This window comes from Dryobates pubescens, chromosome 19, assembly GCF_014839835.1.
Source record: "Dryobates pubescens isolate bDryPub1 chromosome 19, bDryPub1.pri, whole genome shotgun sequence".
Taxonomy (NCBI): Eukaryota; Metazoa; Chordata; class Aves; order Piciformes; family Picidae; genus Dryobates; species Dryobates pubescens.
In genome coordinates this window covers 664,011-686,395 of record NC_071630.1, presented here as the reverse complement: position 1 = coordinate 686,395, position 22,385 = coordinate 664,011, and the positions used below count along the sequence as shown (strand labels likewise).

Here is a 22,385-nt window from a genome sequence, read left to right as displayed (position 1 = left end):
CTCATTTGGGTCGTCTGAAGTGCCCAGGCACAAACGTTCTGTAGAGGTGGTTCCACCAACCCAATCCTGCTGCCTGTGAATGGAAACTGAATCCCCTGCTGCAGAGTTTGGATATCAATAGACTGCCAATATATCCATTCATTGATCTCCTTGCTGCTCATTCCTGAGGGCACATCTACAACACTCCTGTAGAGACAAAGAAGCCTACAAGGAAAGCAGCTGATCCTGCAAAGGACCAGGAGGGATCAGGGTCCCCATGGGAACAAGACAAAGAGCCTGGGCTGCTGGCTTGGTTCTTATCTCTGGCTTTGGAAGATGACCAAGGACAAACAGTGGTTGAAACAAGCAGCAGGCCCCAGCAAGGCAAAGGAAATCTCTGCTCCTCTGTCCAGGCCTGTGTTTCAGCTGTGAAGGAACTGTCCCAGGAGTTCCATCGGCTCCAGAAGAAGCTTTTATTCCCCATGTGTACAGTCCTGTTTCAGCCATGAGGAGCAGCTGCTCCCCTGTCCAAGGGAGAGAATCTGGGAGGCACACACCACAGCACACCCTCTGCTTTACTTGTGTGACCATGGGGAGGATGTGAGGAAGTGAAGGGAAAACCCAATCCAGTCCTGGCTGTAACAGAGTGGAGCTGCAGAGCACCTGCAGTGAGCAGCCCTCTGGGTCCTGCAAAGCAACCTCCTGTGGAGTGAGAATGGACAGTGCCTGAGGTGTGCTGCTGATCGCTGCTGGGCATGGCAGATGGCACAGAATGAGGGCTTGGGAATATCAAAGGTTAAGCTGGAAATTTGCTGCCATTACTCCATACCATCCTGCTTCATGCCACCTTCACAGGGACAGTGCTGGCTGGAGCAAAGTACTACAGGGCCTGAAGTTCAGATTGCAACATGACAGGCTTCCTGTTCTGGTTACTGCTGTTGGGTTCTGGCTCTCAGGTGCTGGCTCTTTGCTGAGGGGGAGGGCTGTAGGGGTTGAACTCCTGGCTGCTGCTGCTCACTGCTGTGCTTTCTGCAAACAGCCTCAGGTCAGTGTGCATTATGCGATCTCATTTGGATTCAGCACTTTTGATGTTGTCTCAAGTCCTTATCTCAGCCCAGAGTGTTTTTTGATTCATGTGTGTGTTGTTTCCCTCCCTTCTGTTTTGGGGGGGAACAGGCAGCTTAACCTCTTCTCAGCTCTTCAACCTGTTCCAGCCCCAGAGTGGAAAGCCAACAGAAGCTTTCTGAGTTCTTCCAAAGATCTCCATGAACTTCCCCCTCCACCCTCCAAAGATCCCAAAAGTCAGTCCTAGGACCATCCAAATCCCAAACACCTAAGATCACCTGAAAGCCCCTGAAGAATGCCTCTGAGATTCCCCTCAAGACTCCTCTGAGAACCTAATTTTCCCCTCCCTGAACTGGGCACACAGCTCCACCCCATCCCTTGGGAGCAAATGCCCCCAAAATTTGGGCATTGTGGCAGGGATATCCGAAATAAAAGCAAACAGAGAGGATTTGGGTAGCTTTTGGGGTTTATTGACACAATAGGGCAATGGGCAGAGGATTTCTTACCCCAGGGAGACACAAAGTATTGGGGAAGAACCGGACAGACCCTAGCAAAGCCCTGCCCAGCTCCATTGGGAGTGCCAGCTGTGCTGACTCAGCACTGTAATTGTTCTCATTAGCAATAATTGGTGTTCAGAAGGGCAGGAGGTGTTTGTTGCTGCTGGTGTCCCCGGTCCCTGAGAACTGCAAAGGAAAAAGGGATGATTTTGGTGCTGGAAAGGCCCTCTCAGGGGGATCACGATTACCCAACAGAATCTAGGTGGCTTTTTGCCACCCCTCCAGTGCAGACTGCTCTTTGGTGTGGGTGCAGCGGTGCTTGTTGAGGTGTCCCTTCTGGGTGAAGCTCTTACCACAGGCAGGACAGGTGAACGGCTTCTCACCGGTGTGTGTGAGGTGGTGGCAAATGAGCTTGCTCCTATGTCTGAAGGCCTGGCCGCACTCAGCACAGCTGAACGACTTCTCCGTAGTGTGCACACGACGATGCTCTGTGAGGTTTCCCTTCTTGGTGAAGTTCTTGCCACAGTCGGAACAGCTGTAGGACTTCTCACCGCTGTGGATGACTTGGTGCTGGATGAATGCATTACTCCTGGTGAAGCTCGTGCCGCACTCAGCACAGGGGAACAGATGCTCTCCGGTGTGGATGTGGTGGTGGGTAGTAAGATTGGAGCTGTGTTTGAAGCTCTTGCCGCAGTCCCTGCAGCTGAAGGACTTCTCACTGCTGTGGCTGAGGTGGTGCCGCCTAAGATGAGAGATCCGCCTGAACCGCTTGCCACAGCTGTCACAAGAGAAGGGCTTCTCTCCAGTGTGGGTGGGTGGTGCCAGACAAGCTGAGAGTATCAACTGAACCTCTTGCCAGAGTCACCACAGACGAAGGGCTGGGAGCCAGGTTCGGGGCAGTGGTGCTTCACTGGCTGTGAGCCAGCTGGGAAGCTCTGCCCACACTCAGGGCACTGATTCAGCTATTTGGGTGACACTGAGAGACTTGCTCTGGCTTCATCCTCCTCCATACATTCCTCCCCCTCATCCTAGTCACCTTCATCATCATTATTATCCTCCTCTTCATAGTTGTCATTCTCAGCATCATCCTCCATCTTGTCCTCTTTTTCCTCCTCATCCTCCTCTCCCTTGGGACTACACATTGGCTTCTCCAACTTGATCTCTGGGTGCTGCTTCTCCTCCCAGCTCTTTCCTGGGTCCTTCTGTGAGGCCATACTGTGGCAGGAAGGGGTCACAGCTCTGCAATAGGGAAGATGGAAGCACCTGAGCCCAGGACATCAAACACTCAGATCCTGCCTGGGTCATGACAGTCCCTGACTCCCAACACTTCCCAACACCCAGCTGGAGTGGACCTCAGAGGGGACCTCAACCCTTCAGTTTCTGCCACAGTGTGGGCTCAGACTTCTAATACCTGTGCTGAGACCCCAGGTTCCTGTGATCAGTGCCCTGAGGTACTCTGGGACTTACAAGTGGTCTTGTCCTACTCTCCTCAAGCATGGTGACATTGGCAGGGTGGTTCCTGGCCCAGGCCCTGTCTTTTGATCTCTCCTGGCTCAGACAATGGAGGCAGCAGCACTGACCAAGGAACACCAAACCACCTCCAACCTTCTCCCACCACCCTCCACATCCCACCCCTAAACATAACATCCTGCTCACAACTGACCCCCAGCAGCCTGGAGCATTCCTCAACTCCCACAACACCTGAAGTGCCTCAGAGCTCCTGGAGAAGTGAAATATGGTGGACAGGAGGAGGTGGAGGAGGTTGGGAGCTGCCCTGGGGGCCTAGGATCCTGCTGTTAACCCACTCTGGGTTTCTTACCTGTTGGGCTGCTCCAAGGGGCAGGTCTGCAAACTCTGCTGTTCCCCAGCACACAGGGGCAGGGATGATGGAGAGAGGACACAGCCCCTGACAGAGAGAAGCAAAGGGCTCAGAGGAGAGCACTGACCTGCAAGGGATGGCTCAGCACTGCCCAGGACCACGCAGCACAGCTCAGCCTTGCTGGGGGCAGCTCCCAAGCCCAGCAGCACAGCCACAGCACACAGCACACAGCTGCAGGCCAGCACCACAACACAGCTGCCTCCACACAGCCTCTCCCAGGCCTTCCCTGCAGCTTCCTCCCACTGCCTGCCCAGGGCTCTGCTGCCTGCAGCTGCATTTGCCAGCAGATCTTGCTCTGGACCCAGATCTCCTTCCTGGCCCTGCCCCCACCACACCCACTGTGCTCAGATCTGCCCTGCACACACCTCTCTGCTGCCCACTCCCCAAGAGAAGATCACAGCAGCCTTCAGGACACAGACAAAGGGAGCTTCATGATCTGTGGAGATGCAGCAAAGAGGAAAAGAGACTTGGGCAGCTTCTTGCTAAACCTCTTCAGCCCTCACTGGGATGCTGGAGGAGTCTCTGCCTCCTGCCCAAACCTCACACCTCCAGCACCCTTCACACACCTGCAGCCCAATGAGACTCACTGGAAAGGGTTTGGCTTCCTTCTCTCCCTGGCCATTTCTCTCAGCTCTCTCATTGCAGCTCTCCTGGAGCTGCCACTCCACAGCCCCAAGAGAAAAGGAGGTTGGATGGGAGGGCACAGTGCCCAGGGGCTGCTGTTCATCTCCCAGCTGACACATGCAGAGCTGCAGCACAATTTACTCCTTTCACCTCCTGATGCTGCCAGATTCTGCCATTCCCTGCACACACATTTGCCACCTGGACCCTGGATCCCCTCTCCTTCATGGGGAGAGAAGGCCTAATTCTTGCCTGACCACTCCCAGGCCCTTCCCTCAGTCCCAGCACATCCATGGCCCTGCTGCCTTGGCTGTCCCATGGCCCTGTGTCCCCCACCTCCACTGCCACTGCAGCTGGAAGGGTGGAGTGGGAAATGCTGTGGCTGAAGAAGCCTCTAAGGAACTGGGCTGGAAGCAGCACCACAAGGATGGAAGGGGCCTGAGACTAAAGGCTGGGATCAGCTGGAGGGCTGAAAGAAAAGCACCAGGCCAAGGGGGGGTTACAGATGAGGGCTGGGGAGGGACCCTGCAGACACCTCAGGCAGCAACTGAGGAAAGCAAGGGGGACAGAGAGGGAGTGAGACCTCAGGTGACTCCTGCCTGCCATGAGGGATGGCTGGGCTGCGTGGCTAGGAGCCCTGAGTGTCTGCTTGGGCTGTGCTGGAGGTCGGAGGGGTCAGGGGACTGTCCTGAGCCAGGCAGGGTTTGGGGCTGTCAGCTTCTGGGGTCAGCTGCTGCCAGCACCATTGGAGGTAGGAGCCAGGCAGAGCCTCACAGCTGCTGAACTAAGCCCTCCCACCCCCTGCAGCCTTCACCCTCCATCGCTCCAACCATTGTTCCATCTCCACTCACTTGCTGCTCTATGAGAGTCCCCAGGGCCCCACCAAGTCCCCAGGGCTGATCTACACAGCCAGTAGGGCCCAACAGAAGGCCCTGGATGAGAGCATGCAGCTCAGAGCCAACCCCCAAGCTCTAGAACCAGTTCCCAAGGCCAGAGCCTGACCCCTGAGCTGAAGGAGCAGCCCCTGAGCCCAGAACCAGACCCTGAGCCCAGCACCAGCCCCTGAGCTCAAGAACCAGCAGTGAACATCAGAACCACTTCCCAAGCTCAAGTACCAAGCCCAAAGCTCAGCACCAGCCCCCAAGCTCACACTCAAACCTAACATGCAGATGCAGCTCCTGGGCCTGATCAGAGCCAGCAACTAAGCTCAGAACCACTTCTCAAGCTCCACAACCAGCCCCCAAGCTCAGCACCAGCCCCTGAGCTTGAGAACCAGCAACTAAGCTCAGAAACCCTTCCCAAGTTCAGAGCCAGCTCCCGAGCTCAGTGCCACCAGCTAAGGTCACAACCACTTCCCAAGCTCAAGAACCAGAATCTGAGCTCAGTGGCAGCCCCAGAGATTAAGAATCAGCCCCTGAGCCCAGAGCCAGCCCCCAAGCCCAAGGAGCAGCCCTGACCTCAGGGAACAAGCTCCTGAGCTCAGACCCAAACCCTGAGCCCAGAACTACTTCCGGAGCTCAGAGGCAGTCCTCAAGCCCAGAACCTGACCCCCAAGCCCAGGAACCAGCAACTAAGGTCAGAACCAGTCCCCAAGCTCAGAGCCAGACCCCAAGCCCAGAACCAATTTCCTTAGCTCAAGAAACACTTCCCAAGCCCAGGAACACAGGGCCAGGGCCAGCCTCTACAGGGCACCAATGGCTCCTGCTGCAACACAGCAGCAGCCAAAGGGGGTCTGCAGCTGCCCCTAGCAGGGGAAGTCAGCAGCACAAGGAACCCCACCGACACCCCACCCCAACCCCACCCACGGCCCCCCAACCGCACAGACCCCTCCCAGAACAGCACAGATGACACTCACCGACCCTGCACACCTCTGCCCTACCCCAGAGCCCCCCCCGACCACCCCCAACACCGCAGGCCCCCACAGCCGCACAGAGGTCCCCACAATCACAGCGACCCCACCCTCAAACCGCGCAGGCCCCAAGCACCAAGCATGCAGAGCTCCTCCGGACCTCACAGACCCACCCCCACCCCGTACCCCACGGATCTCCCCCATATCCCACGGACCCCCCACCATATATCCACAGAAGCCCCCAGCCAAACCCCACCGATTCCCCCTAGATCCCCGCAGAGGCTCTCCCCGCCCCAGCCCCACCAACCCCTGCCCCACAAACCCTTCCCCAACCCAACCGACCCTCCCGACCCCTCACAGCCCCCCACAGAGCATTCCCTCATCCCCACCCCACCACCCCCAACTCAGCCCCACAGACTCCCTCACCCCACCTGGACCCCGGGACAAGAGCGAAGCAGAGCAGGAGGAGGAGGAGGAGGAGGAGGAGGAGGAGGAGGAGGAGGAGGTGGGAGGAGGAGGAGGAGGAGGAGGAGGAGGAGGAGGAGGAGGAGGAGGAGGAAGAGCTCAGCGCACAGGGAGCCGCTGGCCCCGGCAGGCTGCTGCCGAGCAGAGAGCGCTGGGAGGGAGACCCCGGCCCGGCCCCTCCGGCTGCTGCGGCCACGTGTGCCGGGGAGCGGAAGCAGCTCACAGCCTGCAACGGAAGTCCCGCCCACGAGCGGGGGGCTCCAGCCAAGCAGAAATGCCCAGAGCGCAGCAGCTCCTCCCCCTGGGCGCTGCCGAGGCACAGCGAGGAGCTGCCGCTGCCGGCCGCGGCCGCCATTGCTGCACCCATGGCCAGGCAGCCGCAGCCAATCAGAGCCGCTGAAACAGCCCAGCCACGCCCCCAAGTCTCAGCAGGGAACCGCCCCTGCCGGCCGCAGGCACCATTGGGGCTGGCTCCCGGCCAGGGGCTGCGGAGCGCTGGAGCAGTGCCTGGGCTGTGCGCGCGGACAGCGCTGTCGTGACAGAGCTGCGGGGTGGTGAGGTGTGGTGGGGCGGGAGGGGCCGAGGGGGCCAGGGAGCGCCGTCTGGGCTGAGCTGCACTGCGGGGGCAGGGCTGGGGCACAGCAGCTCCGGAGCAGCTCCGAGCCAGCAGCTGCACAGAGCTCCCAGGAGGGTTGGGGGAGCTCAGGAAGGCTGCGCAGAGGTTTCCAGGAACTCTGGAGAGCTTTTCAGCCTCCTGGCTTGGAAGCAGCCCTGAGGAGAGAGACTTAGGGGTGCTGGGGGAGGAGAAGCTCAACAGGAGCTCTCAGTGTGCTCTTGCAGCCTGGAAAGCCAATCAGAGCCTGGGCTGCAGCAAGAGAAGTGTGGCCAGCAGGGCAAGGGAGGGGATTCTCCCCCTCTGCTCAGCTCTGGTGAGACCCCACCTGGAGTACTTCCTCCAGTTCTGGAGCCCCTATTACAAGAGGTATCTGGAGGTGCTGGAAGGTGTCCAGAGAAGGGCCACGAGGATGATCAGAGGGCTGGAGCACCTCTCCTGTGAGGACTGAAGGAGTTGGGGCTGTTCAGTCTGGAGAAGAGAAGGCTCCAAGGTGACCTACTTGTGGCCTTCAGGTATCTGAAGGGGGCTACAAGAAGGCTGGGGAGGGACTGCTCACGATCTCAGGGAGTGATAGGACTAGGGGGAATGGAATGAAGCTGGAGGTGGGGAAATTCAGGCTGGAGGTGAGGAGGAAATTCTTCCCCATGAGAGTGGTGAAGCCCTGGAATGGGTTGTCCAGGGAGGTGGTTGGGGCACTGCCCCTGAAGGTGTTTAAGCCCAGGCTGGCTGAGGCTCTGGCCAGGCTGAGCTAGTGTGGGGTGTCCCTGCCCATGGCAGGGGGGTTGGAACTGGATGATCCTTGTGGTCCCTTCCAACCCTGACTGATACTATGATGCTATGATTTTTTTGCTGAGGATTCTCTGCAGGGTTGGGAACCCAAAACCTCCTCCCAGCCTCTCCCCAACTCTTGCAAAGAGATTTTAATGCCTCCCGAGGGGGCTTGGGGCAGCTCCAGGGGATTTGAACGGCTCAGGAAGAGTTTTTCTGTCACCTTCCAGAGTTTCAAGCAGGTGCTGAGGACTTTCCCGGCAGTTTTCAGCCTTTTGAAGCATTTCTGAAGGATGTTGAAGACTGCAAGAAGCCAGAGCCTGGCTGAGACCTCTGCAGAATCAGTTTGCAGGAGCTTGGCAGCGATGGGGATGAGGTTCTGGAATTGGTTTTGAGTTGTTTTGGTACTTTTCATCATTTCCCAAAGCTCTGTGGATTATTTCCAGCCCCTTTTCATTCCTTTTGAAGCTATTTTCCTTATTTTGGCATGGTTTTAATGGGTTTTGGGGGAGATTTTGCTTAGCCTCAGCATTTGAATGACTTTTGAGGATAGTTTGAGTATTTTAATCCTTTTTTCATGATTACTGAAAACATTTTGATCATTTTCAGGCCTTTTAATGATTTTTCTGGAGATATTTTGACCATTTTTAGGGTTTTTCTAATGATTTTTGAGGTATTTTTATCATTCCCAGACCCTTTCAATTATTTTTGAAGTATCTTTACTCATTCCAGGCCCTTTTATTGAGTTTTTTGAAGACATTTTGATTGGTTTTGTGCATATTTGATGTTTTTCTACAAGATTTTGATCCTTTTCAGGCCCTTTGAATGATTTTCAGGGAGATTTGCACCCTTTTGAAGCCATTTTTTACAAAGCATTTTGAGTGCCAAAATAACTCCTTAAAACCTTCAAGTCTTCAAACAGAGATTTCAAAGCATCTTTAGGGAGGTTTAGAAGGTTCCAATAGTTTGGGAAATGTTAAAGTCTTCTCAAGCTGCTGAAACAGGAATCCAGAGGCACAAAGCTGTCAGCTCCCTTGAGCTGCAGCTATAGAATTTGGGGGTTTGAGATGTGAAGCATCAGGACTGTGGAACCTGCTGCTCCTGGTAGAGGTGATCCAATCCTAGAAGAGTTTGGGTTGGGGAAAACCCAAATTCAGATGGCAGCTGTTGGCAGGAGGAACATTGCCCTGCTTGCAGCAGGCCCTTTGAACTGCAGCTGAGGGTTCAGAGTTGCCTTAGGAGGAGACTTGAGCCCTGGGGATGTATCTCAATGGGAGTTGTGTTCCCAGCCCCTGAGTGCTGCTGGTTTGCCACAGGGTTTCTGGTAGCTCTGTGCTTTGCCTTGGGAGGGAGGTGAGGGAGACAAATACCTGCTCCTCAGCACTGACTAGGTCCAGCCCAAGGCTGTGGTCATTGCATCATAGAATGCTGGGATGGTAGGGGCTGGAAAGGACCTCTGGAGAAGAGGTTCAATCCCCCTGCCAGAGCAAGATCCCCTAGGGCAGGTCCCACAGGAATGCATCTGGACAGCTTTGGAAGCTCTCCAGCAAGGGGCACTGCAGGGCCTCTCTGGGCAGCTGTGGTGGTGAGAGAAAGTTTCTCCCTCCCCAACAAAGAAACCACAGCTAACTCAGTTGGAGGAGCAAAGGATAGGAGCTATATTTACAAGCAGGATGAAATGCAAATGGATATAAACAATATGCAGTATTTACAACATATACAGAAATATACAGCAAAGAAAGTAATACAGAGCAAAACTCCCTCCTCCAACCAGAGGAGGGTTCCCTCCCTGTACCCCCTCTGTCCCCCCTACCTCCTCCCTTAATCTCCCAATAATCTATAATAGTGTGATATGTGGTCACTCATAGGGAGCCAATGAGGTCATGCCAACAAGGCACTCCGAGTTTATATGAGTTGTAGAAGTTCCCTTGCTACACACTTCTGCCTTTCCTTTTCCTTCTATGCTTTACTTTACTGTGCTATACTCGCACCATAGGCCTGCACCGTAGGCCTGCAATACTGGCACAATAAAGGAACAATACTCGATCATATTGGTCAGCTGTATTGACTCCAATCTCTGTCCCATTAAGTGGCACCTGAACTCGTGATTTGGGATCCTCGTCCTACGATGCTGCTCGACTCAGCATAAAGAGGTACGTCCGCACAATACGGAAAGCTGGTCGAAAGCACTGCCCCGGTGCTGACAAATAACCACCATGCGCTCAGAAAAGGAAGTGAATCTCACCTGGGCCCAGTGAGCGACTGGGGAGAGGCAAGGGGGAGCACTCAGCAAAACAGAAGAGGCTGTGCTTAACGCCCTCCAAACTATCCTCTTTGTGAGAGGCATTACTGGCGATTCTGGGATCTTAAAAGGGCTATTAGCCTGGGCCCGGAATCATCCCCACGGTAACTAAGCTTTTTACTTCTGAAGCGCAGGACGAGATTGCAGCCCAGCTGTGGGATGAGGTGCTAAATACTTAAAAATAAGCTTTTCGCCACAGCCCCATGTGACGGACTGTCACGTACATTGTAATCGATCAAAGCAGAGCAGTCTACTCCCGATTCAGCTGCGGCGGCGTTTGTTTCTGACCGAGACAAATAAGGGAGATTTGGAAGGCACCCCCCGCCCTCTGCCCCCCCCCTCCCTGCATATCCTCCGTCAGCATCCTCCTCACAATTTCAATCGCCTGCTACTCCTCCCTCTACACAAACTGTAGCTCTCTTACTACCATCCTTTTGTGCAGAAAAATCTGCTCCTGCCACGTCAGTAGCAGCAGAAGCGAATCCTGATCAGACTGATAAGGTGCAAAATCAAAATGGAGGTCACTATGCATGCAGAATTAGACAAAGAAGACGCCACGTCTGCCATCTTGGCGAGCACACCGTGTTTATTAGACACCACCACTGCCGTCTGCCCCAAGCAGAGACAAAGCCATAAAAAGGCAGTGAAGCCTGTGGCTTGGTGTTTTCGACCCCCTTTGTCAACATCTTCCTCTGATACCGCCAGCGACAGCTTGGATTTGGAAGATGAGAGGACTGATACTGGGGGACCGGACAGTGCCGACTCTGCTCTACAACTCCTCATAGAAAAAATGGAGCGTTTGCAGGCTTGTGATTATGGCATTTTTGTGGCCGCGCACCGCCCACGAGCCCCGGCCACCCCGGCAGTGGTTCCCACCACAGTGGCAGCCCTCATCCCGGCAGCGCCCATACCAGCAGCGCCCCCCACCTCATCAACTCTTCTGGTGTTCCCCCCCCATGCTGGTGGCCCCGGCGGCTCCGATGTGGGTTCCTGTCCTGGCGGTTCTGGTGATAATCCCCATCCCAGCGGCCGTCCCCTTGGCAGTGGCCCCGGTGGCCACGGCCGCCTCGTCAACTCTTCTGTCGTTCTGCCCCATGCCGGTGGCCCCGGCAGCTCCGGTGCAGGTTCCTGCCCCCGCGGCTCCAGCTACGATACCCGCCCCCCCGCTTCCTACACTCCAGGAGTTATCAACAGAGTATGGCACTTCAATGACGGTGGCTTCAATCGCGTTCCAATAAGTCGATCGGGAGGGGCAGGGAACTGTCCTGTTGCGTTGGTGGAAAGGTATTGTGGGAAATGTAGTCACAGCCTGTACCTGCATTTCCTGTGGTACAGGTCAACAATGAATATAGCAATGTCTGGACTGACAAATGCTAATGGAAGCTAGACAAGCCATAGCTCCCTATGGGTTACAGTCAGGATACACAACTGCTGTAATCAATCAGTTGTTTTCAACGCATTTGTTAATCCCTTCTGTCACTTCTGTTAGCAAATGGTGTTTATTACATGGTCTGAGACCAATCAACTCGATCCCAGAGGAGATGGGTGCATTACAACCTGGCTTCCCAACTCCCAGTTCCCTCAAATTGGGACCTGATTATTATTCATCTGAAGGATTGTTTCCTTACAATTCACTTACATCCGGAGGTCTCAACAAAGCCTATGCTTACTGAGTCATCGATTAAAGCAGACTCCACCCACCGGTATCAATGCATAGCCCCAGGCATGCGAGAACTTTCTGGCTTGGCTTTTGTTCTCATTTAGATAGTCTCATTGTGACTTTCACACCTGTGAGTCTATGGATGATATCCTGATTGCAAAAAAGCTACATCCTAAGACAGTGCCCTCTGACTTTCAACCCATGTCAGCAAGCAGAGGGTCACAAACACCACTATGCCTTGCAACTTCTCAATTAAGTGGCACTTCACTTGCAAATGCCTCAGAAGCCAGGCCCCGGCAGCTAGCAGATCCTTTTGCAAGGTGTCACTGCTACCCACCTGGATGGGGTGAACCATATCAGCAACTGCAGCTTCCTGATAAGGCTTTGTAATTAAGTCAGGACTTAGCAAAAAAAGAGTGGTCAGGAATGCAGGACAATAACTCTGACCCTTGTGCTTTTCACTGCTCAGCAGGGTCTAACAGGGCCATTTGGTTCCTTTGTTGATACCTTACATAAGTCACTCAGATCTGACTCATGATATGAAGGCAAAAATGCTGGATATTTTGGCATTTGACAATGCCAAAGAAAAAACTGAACAGGTTTTCAGCATTGTATCAACAGGTGCCACTGTTTCATGATTGCTGGATAACAATGAAGGACGTAGCAACAAAGGAAGCACCGACAAACAGCAATGTATCTCACCACGGCCATAGAAGCAGCCCTGAAACCACCAGCACGACCACTGCACAAGGGAAACAACCTGGGTGGAAATCATCGTGTTTCTGGGAAACCTAGGTACTTTAAATCCAAATTGCCTGACTGCTGGACAGTCTCGAAAGTGTCCACTGTCACAGATCTAATCATTTTACTCTAGATTTTCATAGGCAGGGAGATTGCTCCCGCAGCGCGAAGATACCCTGCGACGACCCCAAACCAGGATGCTTGGACCGCGCCTCCCCCTCGCAGCCATCCTCTGACAGCATCTAGCAGAACTACCAACAGCTGCATACCCCCTTTGAATCCACAAAGCGTTGTCGAGTTCAATTGATACGGTCCTTTGGGTCACAGACCCTGTGCTCTGTTAATTGGCAGATTGTCTACCTCTAGGCAGGGCATCCTTACAATTCCTGGTTCAATACATTCTAATTATGACTGGGCTATGAAAATTATGCTCTATACCATTACCTCTCCTGTTAGCACTCTTGTTGGGACAGAAATTGTTCAGCTAATATCATTTGAGTCCCGAGTGCCTAAACTTCTAACAGGATTCCGAGAGCAAAGAAGGCTCGGGTTCACCCATATGCCTGATATCTCATTAGCCCTAAAAATCCAGAAGGGAAAACTGGAACAGATTGTATCTGTCAGACACCCTTGTGGACAAATTATAGAAATTTCAATGATTGTGGATACTGGAGACCATGTTATCATCATGGCTCGTCATAAATGGAATGTTCACTAGCCATTGCTCATGGCAAATGCTGAAGTTATGGGATTAAAAGGTGTCCAAATGACCTGGGTTAGCAAAGAGCTAGAGCAATTAGCTTTAACAACTGCAAATCAGTCACTGTAAGACCGTATGTGTTAACCCTTCCAGTTGCTCTAATGGGCTGACATGCCTTAAGTCAGCTAGGAGTAAAAAATTTATTTTTCACAGTATCACAGTATCACAGTAACTAAGGTTGGAAGAGACCCCAAGGATCATCAAGTCCAACCTGTTCCAACAGACCTCACAACTAGACCATGGCACCAAGTGCCACGTCCAATCTCCCCTTGAACACCTCCAGGGACGGTGACTCCACCACCTCCCTGGGCAGCCCATTCCAATGACGAATGACTCGCTCAGTGAAGAACTTTTTCCTCACCTCGAGTCTAAACCTCCCCTGGCACAGCTTGAGACTGTGTCCCCTTGTTCTGGTGCTGGTTGCCTGGGAGAAGAGACCAACCCCCTCCTGTCTACAACCACCTTTCAGGTAGTTGTAGAGGGCAATGAGGTCACCTCTGATCCTTCTCTTCTCCAGGCTAAACAATCCCAGCTCCCTCAGCCTCTCCTCATAGGGCTTGTGCTCAAGGCCTCTCCCCAGCCTTGTTGCCCTTCTCTAGACACATTCAAGTGTTTCAATGTCCTTCTTAAACTGAGGGGCCCAGAACTGGACACAGGACTCAAGGTGTGGCCTAACCAATGCAGAGTCCAGGGGCACAATGACCTCCCTGCTCCTGCTGGCCACACTATTCCTAATACAGGCCAGGATGCCATTGGCCCTCTTGGCCACCTGGGCACACTGCTGGCTCATGTTTAGGCAGGTGTCAATCAGCAACCCCAAGTCCCTCTCTGTTTGGCAGCTCTCCAGCCACTCTGACCCCAGCCTGTAGCTCTGCATGGGGTTGCCGTGGCCAAAGTGCAGCACCCAGCACTTGGACTTCTTAAATGCCATCCCATTGGACTCTGCCCATCTGTCCAGTCGGTCGAGGTCCCTCTGCAGAGCCTTTCAACCCTCTAACTGACTAACATCTGTTCCCATCTTGGTGTCATCTGCAAACTTGCTGATGACTGACTCAACCCCCTCATCCAGATCATCAATGAAGATGTTAAAGAGGATGGGGCCCAGCACTGATCCCTGGGGGACGCCACTGGTGACTGGCCGCCAGCCGGATGTGGCACCATTCACCACCACTCTCTGGGCTCGGCCCTCCAGCCAGTTCCTAACCCAGCACAGAGTGTTGTGGTCCAAACCACGAGCTGACAGCTTAGCCAGCAGTTTACTGTGGGGGACGGTGTCAAAGGCCTTGCTGAAGTCCAGATAGACTACATCCACAGGCCTCCCCACATCCACCAGACGGGTCACCTGATCATAGAAGGAGATCAGGTTGGAGAGGCAGGACCTGCCCTTCCTAAATCCATGTTGGCTGGACCTGAGCCCTTGGCCATCCTTCAGGTGCGCAGTTATTGCCGCCAGGATAATCTGTTCCATCACTTTCCCTGGCACTGAGGTCAGGCTGACTGGTCTGTAGTTTCCAGGTTCCTCCATCTGTCCCTTCTTGTGGATGGGGACCACATTGGCCAGTTTCCAGTCATCTGGGACCTCTCCAGTGAGCCAGGACTGGAGGAAAATGATGGAGAGCGGCTCGGCCAGCTCATCTGCCAGCTCTCTTAGCACCCTAGGATGGATCCCATCTGGTCCCATGGACTTGTGGGTGTCCAAGTGGCTCAGCAGGTCCCGGACTAATTCCTCATGGATTTCTGGGGCATTACACTGTTCCCCGACCCTATTACCCAGCTCAGGAGGCCACTCATCCTGGACTCCTACCTTGCTGTTAAACATCGAGGCAAAGAAGGTGTTCAGGACCTCAGCCTTTTCCTCATCTTCGGTCACCGTGTTCCCCTCCACGTCCAGTAAGGAGTGGAGGTTCTTCTTGCCCTTCTTTTTAGCGTTGATATATTTGTAAAATTGCTTTTTATTATCTTTCACAGAGGTGGCCAGCTTCAGTTCCAACTGGGCCTTTGCTTCTCTAATTTTATTCCTACATAATCTAACCACTTCCTTAAACATACCTTGAGAAGCCTTCCCCTCCTTCCAAAGGTGATACAGCCTCTTTTTTTCCCTTAATTCCTCCAGGAGCTGCTTGCTCATCCAGGCCGGTCGCCTTCCCCGCCGGCTCATCTTTCGGCACATGGGGACCGCCAGTTCCTGTGCCTTCAAGAGCTCCTGTTTGAAGTAGGTCCAACCCTCCTGGACCCCTCGGTTCATGAGGGTTGGTACCCAGGGAACTTTACAAATGAGTTTCTTAAAGAGGCTGAAGTTTGCCCTCCTGCAGTCCAAGGTGAAGGTTCTGTTGGTACTCCTCCCTATCTCCCTGCAGATTGAAAACTTCACTATCTCGTGGTCACTGCACCCTAGGCAGCCTCCCACGGTCACATCTCCCACTAGCCCTTCCCTATTGGAGAGCAGCAAGTCAAGCAGAGCCTGTCCCCTGGTAGGCTCACTTAACAGCTGCATCAGGAAGCAATCCTCTATCCGCTCCAGGAATCTTCTGGACTGCCTTCTCTCTGCTGAATTAAGTTCCCAGCATATATCTGGCAGGTTGAAGTCGCCCACAAGGACAAGATCTGATGATCTTGAAACAGCCTCCAGTTGTTTATAGAATAATTCATCAGCCTCCTCATCCTGGTTGGGTGGTCTATAACAGACTCCAACCAGGATGTCAGATTTGTTGGGCTGCCCTCTGATTTTAACCCACAGGCTCTCAATTCCCTCATCTTCCACCTCAAGTTCTGAGGCAGAAAGTGTCTCCCTAATATACAAAGCCACCCCTCCTCCTCTCCTCCCTCGCCTATCCCTCCTAAAGAGCCTGTAGCCCCCCAGTGTAGCACTCCAATCGTGCCTGTTGTCCCACCATGTTTCTGAGATGGCAACTATATCATAGTTGCCCTGGTGGATTAGGACCTCCAGCTCCTCTTGCTTATTGCCCAGGCTGCGTGCATTGGTGTACATGCACTGCAGCTGGGCTCCCGACCTCTCAATTGACCCTACCTTGTGCCCTACTCTTACCTCTGCAGAGGGACCGATTTGCTCACCCACCCCCTTCAGACCTAGTTTAAAGCCCTCCTAATGAGCCCTGTCAACTCTAGTGCTAGGACTCTCTTGCCCCTTCTAGATAAATGCACCCCATCAGGACCCAGCAGGTCGGGTGCCGTAAAAGTAGCCCCATGATCAAAGAAACCAAAGTTCCACTGCTGGCACCATTCCCTGAGCCACTTGTTGATGGTGTGGGTTCTCCTGTTCCTCTCAGTGTACTCCCCTGCCACTGAGGGAACTGAGCAGAACACCACTTGTGCGCCTGCCCCATCAATCAATTGTCCAAGGGCCCTGAACTCCTTCTTAATTGCCCTGGTGCCCTTCCTGTCGATCTCATCACTCCCAGCCTGTATTACCAGCAGAGGGTAATAGTCAGAGGGACTGATGAGCTTGGGGATTCCCCTTACCTGCGCCCCAGGTAGAGAGCAGACCACCCTGTGGGATGGGTCGGGATGACATATGGGTCCCTCAGTACCCCCCAGGAGAGAGTCCCCAACAACTATAACCCTTCTCCTTTTCTTTGTGGAGCTGGTCGTTATAGCTGGTAGTGGCCGCTTGGCCTTAGGCTTGGCCTTAGGCTGCTCCCTGGAGCTGGTCGTTACAGCTGGCGGGGACTGCTTGGCCTTGATCTCCCCTCTGGATGGCTGCTCCTCAGCCCTCTCATCCCCACTGCCCTCAGCCTGCAGGGCCTCATACTTATTATGCAAGGGCAGTGGAGGAGGAGGAGGAGATGGCCGGGGTGGATTTCTCTTGCCACCCTTGGCAGGGACCTGTATCCATCCCTCTCCGTTTTCAGGGGCCCGTCCCTCAGCAGGGGAGATCTGCAGAGCCTTCTCCCACAAGTCTAACTCCCTTTCGCTTTCCCTTATTGACCTCAGCCTAGACACCTCCTCCTTCAGCTCGGCCACTTCATCCTTCAGCTCAGCCACCAGGCTGAGGAGAAAGTTCACCTGTTCACACCTGACACAGATGTCCTCTCCCTCTCCCTCTCTCTCTATTCCAACTGCCAGGCTGAAGCACTCTCTGCAGCTGGCAGCCTGGACTCCAGCATGCTGGAGAAACAACTCTGTCTGGGTAGATGCTGCTTTTCTACCCTTGGTCCGAGTAATGACCATGGTGTCCATTTCTGTAGCAGCTACTGGTCACCAAATTAAAAATGGAACACAGATCATTCAGTATGGGTGGGACAATGGTTGCTCAGACAAAATAGGCTCCAAGTCGTTAAGACCCTAATACAGAAAAACAATAGCAACTAGGGTACACCTTGCTAGCCACCCCCACCCTTACCCCCACTCCCAGACAAAGGACAATTTTCTGGTAGACTCTTGCTGATAACAGCTCTGCTCTGATTTAAAGTTCCAGTACTAATTTCTTCATTTCTTCATTTCTGATTGCAATGTCCTCAAGAGATTTGTTATTTAGAGTTTTGCTAAGTTTTCCTGGTAAGCATAATGAATGGTACGCATTTGGTACTTATTGGTAGTTAATACATAGTAATTGTACTAAGGTGCAAGGACTTAGTAATGAGTTCACCTTGTAAGATTTTCTTTTGGTTCGAACCTTCTTAGTTGTGTGCCTAGGCATTCCAAAGGAGCTCCATGTAATATTGTAATAATGTTAAGGTTTGTAGTGAATAGGTATTCATTTTCAAAGGTATTCTTTAGCTAATGTAATGTCTTTAGATTTTCTTCTTAGACATAGACTACAAAAAATACAAAAAATACTAAAAAAATGGCAAACAAAAAAGGTAACAAGTGCTGTGCCTGCAGCACTGTAACTAAAACAAGACGCTGGTAGCTACAAACATAGTGAGTTATCTCGGGACAACAGGACATGCCCCTGCATCAACAAACCTCATGTGTCATCCATAGCTGGACCAATAATCTACAATAGTGTGATGTGTGGTCACTCATAGGGAGCCAATGAGTCCATGCCAACAAGGCACACCAAGGTTATATAAATTGTAGCAGTTTCCTTGCTACGCACTTCTTTTCCTGCCTGTCCTCTCTCCTCTCCTTCCATGCTTTACTGTGCCATGCTTTCACCATAGGCCTGAGCCATAGGCCTGCAATACTGGAACAATAAAGGATCAGTACCGATCGTATTGGTCAGCCGTATTGATTCCAAGAACCTCCGTCATCGCCATATCTGGCTAAATCCAACTGCCTTGGTAAAGTTTTTATCCAGTTAAGCAACATCTCTGTCATCAACCAAACCACGTGACATGAGTCCAAAAAATCCAGCCAAAAACCTGTCCAAAGGCTTGGAACATTAGAGTCATAGACTCATAGAATCAGTCAGGGTTGGAAGGGACCTCAAGGATCATCCAGTTCCAACCCCCCTGCCATGGGCAGGGACACCCCACACTAGATCAGGCTGGCCAGAGCCTCATCCAGCCTGGTCTTAAACACCTCCAGGGATGAGGCCTCAACTACCTCCCTGGACAACCCATTCCAGGGCTTCACCACTCTTTTTATGGTTTGAGCAGTAGTGTGGCTCAATTGGTAGCACGTAATAAGACCCTTAATGGAAAGGTTGTGAGTTCAAGCCTGCAGTGGGCAGTAGTGTCCTCCCTACTCTAGTCATGAGGTCTGTGGTGACAGGTTGGACTCGATGATCTTTGAGGTCTCTTCCAACCTTTGTGATACTGTGACTGTTTTTATGGGGAAGAACTTCCTCCTCAAGATCTTCAAGAGTCTTCAAGATCAAAATCACTGCTTCCAATCCTTTCTTTCCAAAGTGCTGGTGTTGGAGTGCCAAAGTATTGTGGTGGTTTAAGCCTTACCTGGAGTTTAATCTACCAAAAAACCTTAATAACCTGGAGTCAGTTTGGAAGTAGAAGTAAATTTTTAAACAAAATATATCTATAGCAATGCCAGGGGGGACATACAAGGGTAAGGAATAAGGGTGAATAGAAGAATAAGCAACCCCAAATGTGGATGGCCTTGTATCTCCCTCAGTGCATGTGGAGTTCAGTCCTGTAGAGAAGTGTGGATGCGGCAGGGAGAGGATAAGGCCTGAGCATGCGGCAGAACCAGGAAGCCAGCAGCAGCTGTGGGTCCTTTCAACCAGGCAAGGCAGGAGCAAAAAGAGCTCATGGCTGCCATGGTCTCCCCATTATAGTCTTGCTGGATTGGGTTAGGGTTAGGGGATAGGGGTTAGGGTTAGGGGATAGGGGTTAGGGTTAGGGTTAGGGTTAGGGTTAAGGTTGGGTTAGGGTTAGGGTCAGGGTTAGGTTTAGGGTTAGGGCTTAGGATTAGGGTTAGGGTTGGGGGTTTGGGTTAGGTTAGGGTTAGGGTTAGGGTTGGGGTCCATTAGGGTTAGGTTTAGTGTTAGGGGTATGGATGGGGTTGGGTTTAGGGTTTGGGTTAGAGTTCGGTTAGGGTTAGAGTTAGTCTTGCTGGACAGGAAGGAGGAGCGACACAGACCAATTTAGTCCTGGGGTCCCCTCCTCCCAGGATGGAGAAAGCAGATCCACTAGGATCAGGTTTCTTTTGTCCCCTGGGTGAGGCAGCGATCTTGCAACCCAACCCCAGGATGGTTTAACCCATCTCAGAGAGTTTAAAGGAATCCAGTATGTACTGGTATGAGTCCCAGACTGTACTGGGATATGGCTGGTGGGCTCAGATTGTACTGGTATGAGGCCCAGTCTGCCTGGGAGTGGATACTGGAATGGGGCCAGAGCTTCAACTTTGCCCATGTCTGTAGTGGGAGGAGATCAGGAGATTCAGTATACACTGGGATGGTCCCCAGTCTGTACTGGGTGATGACATTGGATCTAGTTTCTGGGACAGGTCTTGGACTACACTGGGATGGGATCAGGACACCAGTTTGTACTTGGACAGGGCCCAGTCTATACTGGGATAGAGTCAGGGAATGCAGCTTGTACTGGAACAGGGTCCAGGCTGTAATGGGAGGGCATAAGGGGTTCCACTTTTTATTGGGACAATGACTAATGTGTATCTGGAGGGATGAAAGGAATCCTGTTTGGACTGGGACAGGGCACAGACTGTACTGGGAGAGCATGGGGGTGTGCAGTTTGTACTGGGATGGATGCAGATGGTACTGGGAAGGGAGCCAGGGAGTACATTCTGTGCTGGGATGGAACCCAGGCTGCAGAGCTAGAGGACAGTAGGATCCAGTTATTACAGGGATGAGGCCACATCTGTACTGGGAGGCAACAAAGGAACCATGTTTGGACTGAGTCTGTACTGGAAGGGGCTCAGGGTATCCAGTATGGACTCTGAGTAGGTGCAGTCTGTAATGGGAGGGGGTTGGGGGATGAAGGCATGAGGAGACCTCCTGTTCTGATGGCAGTGCTGCTCTGGAGCACAGCTCTCTCACAGAAGCAGCCCTAGCCTGTCCCTGCCTCCAGTCCCAGCACTGCCACACAGCAGCACAGTGCCCAAGCTGCCAGAGCACTCAGGCCTTGCCCCAGCACAGAGGCTCAGCAGGAGAGGCCTTAGAGGAAGGAGCCTTAGAGGAAGGAGCCTTGGAGGAAGGAGCTCAGAGAAACAACTCCCTGCAGGGTCCTTTATTGTGTTGAACACACAGGGAGCACAGCTCCTCATGTCTGCAGCCTCTGGGTCACAGCAGACAGGACAACACCGAACCAGAAATGCTCTGAAGAAAGACATTTGTGTGGGAACAACATTCTCATAAGGGGGTGTGGTGGTTTAGGCTGGGTGCTGGCCCAGATGCCACTGCGCAGGCCACACCTGGGAGGTCCCAAGGGGTGGGCCCAGCCCAGGGGGTGGTCACGGGAACCAGGTATTCCATTCCCATAATGCCCTGCTCCCCTATAAAGAGTCCATGCGGGGTCTTCACTTCCTCTTTCGTCCCCTGCTGCTGCCTAGGTAACATGGCGTGAGTTGCCTCCCTTGGGCCTGCTCAGGCCCAAGGCTGGGTTGGGGGGGGAAGAAAGAGCCCTGGGGGGGTTTGAGTGTACCCCCAGGTGGGGATGGGATGTTCTTGGGTATGTTCTGGGATCTCTCTCTCTGTCATGGTGCTTGTGGGTCTCTGTAAAACTTTCATTGTTGTTTATTGTTGTTTTCCTATTTAAACTTTCCATCACTTTTGCAATCCGTTTGCCTGAGTCGTTATTTCTGCCTGTGGTGGGGAGGGGATCTGCCCCAACCCATTACAGGGGGACAGCACCAGCAGCAGCCAGAACTGGAGCAGCCAGGCTGGGCCTGCACTGAGTGACATCAAAACTGCTCTGCAGGAGAAGACAAAGAGTTTATTGCTTCTGAAAGCATCCAGGGATCAGTTGGCTCAGGGCAGCCTTGAGCTCCTGGTTCCTCAGGCTGTAGATGAGAGTGTTCACTGCTGGAGGCATCACTGAGTACAGAACTGACACCACCAGATCCAGGGATGGAGAGGAGATGGAGGAGGGTTTCAGGTAGGCAATGGAGCCAGTGGTGAGAAACAGGGAGACCACAGCCAGGTGAGGGAGGCAGGTGGCAAAGACTTTGTGGCGTCCCTGCTGAGAAGGGATCCTCAGCACTGCCCTGAAGATCAGCACATAGGACACCACAATGAACACAAAACAACCCAATGCTAAGGAGACACCAACCACAAGAAGCCAAAGTTGCCTGAGGTAGGATGTGGAGCAGGAGAGCTTGAGGATCTGGGGCACGTCACAAAAGTACTGATCCAGAGCATTGCCCTGGCAGAGGGGCAGGGAAAATGTATTGGATGTTTGGAGCAGAGAATAGAGAAAGCCACAGGCCCAGGCAGCTGCTGCCAGGTGGAGACAAACTCTGCTGCCCAGGAGGGTCTCATACTGCAGGGGTCTGCAGATGGCAACGTAGAGATCGTAGGACATGGTGGTGAGGAGAGAAACCTCTGCTGAAAGCAAAAAGAAAAGCAGAAATACCTGTGCAGCACATCCTGCATAGGAGATGTCCCTGGAGTTCCTCAGAGAATTGTCCATGGATTTTGGCACAGTGGAGATGGAGCCCAGGTCAAGAAGGGTGAGGTTGAGGAGGAAGAAGTACATGGGGGTGTGGAGGTGGTGGTCCCAGGCTATGGTGGTGATGATGAGGCCATTGCCCAGCAGGGCAGCCAGGTAGATGGCCAGGAAGAGGCAGAAGTGCAGGAGCTGCAGC

At 53.0% G+C, this 22,385-nt stretch overlaps 1 protein-coding gene across 1 annotated transcript in view; it reads right to left on the bottom strand.

Moving 5' to 3' along the window:
* Positions 1–1,799: 1,799 nt before the first annotated feature.
* LOC128898181 (gastrula zinc finger protein XlCGF57.1-like) overlaps positions 1,800–22,385 on the bottom strand; it is a 32,570-nt gene continuing 11,984 nt past the window's right edge. The window contains exon 3 of the mRNA XM_054170272.1: positions 1,800–2,352. Coding sequence (XP_054026247.1) covers positions 1,800–2,352 — 553 coding nt within the window. The remainder of the gene's footprint in view (positions 2,353–22,385) is intronic.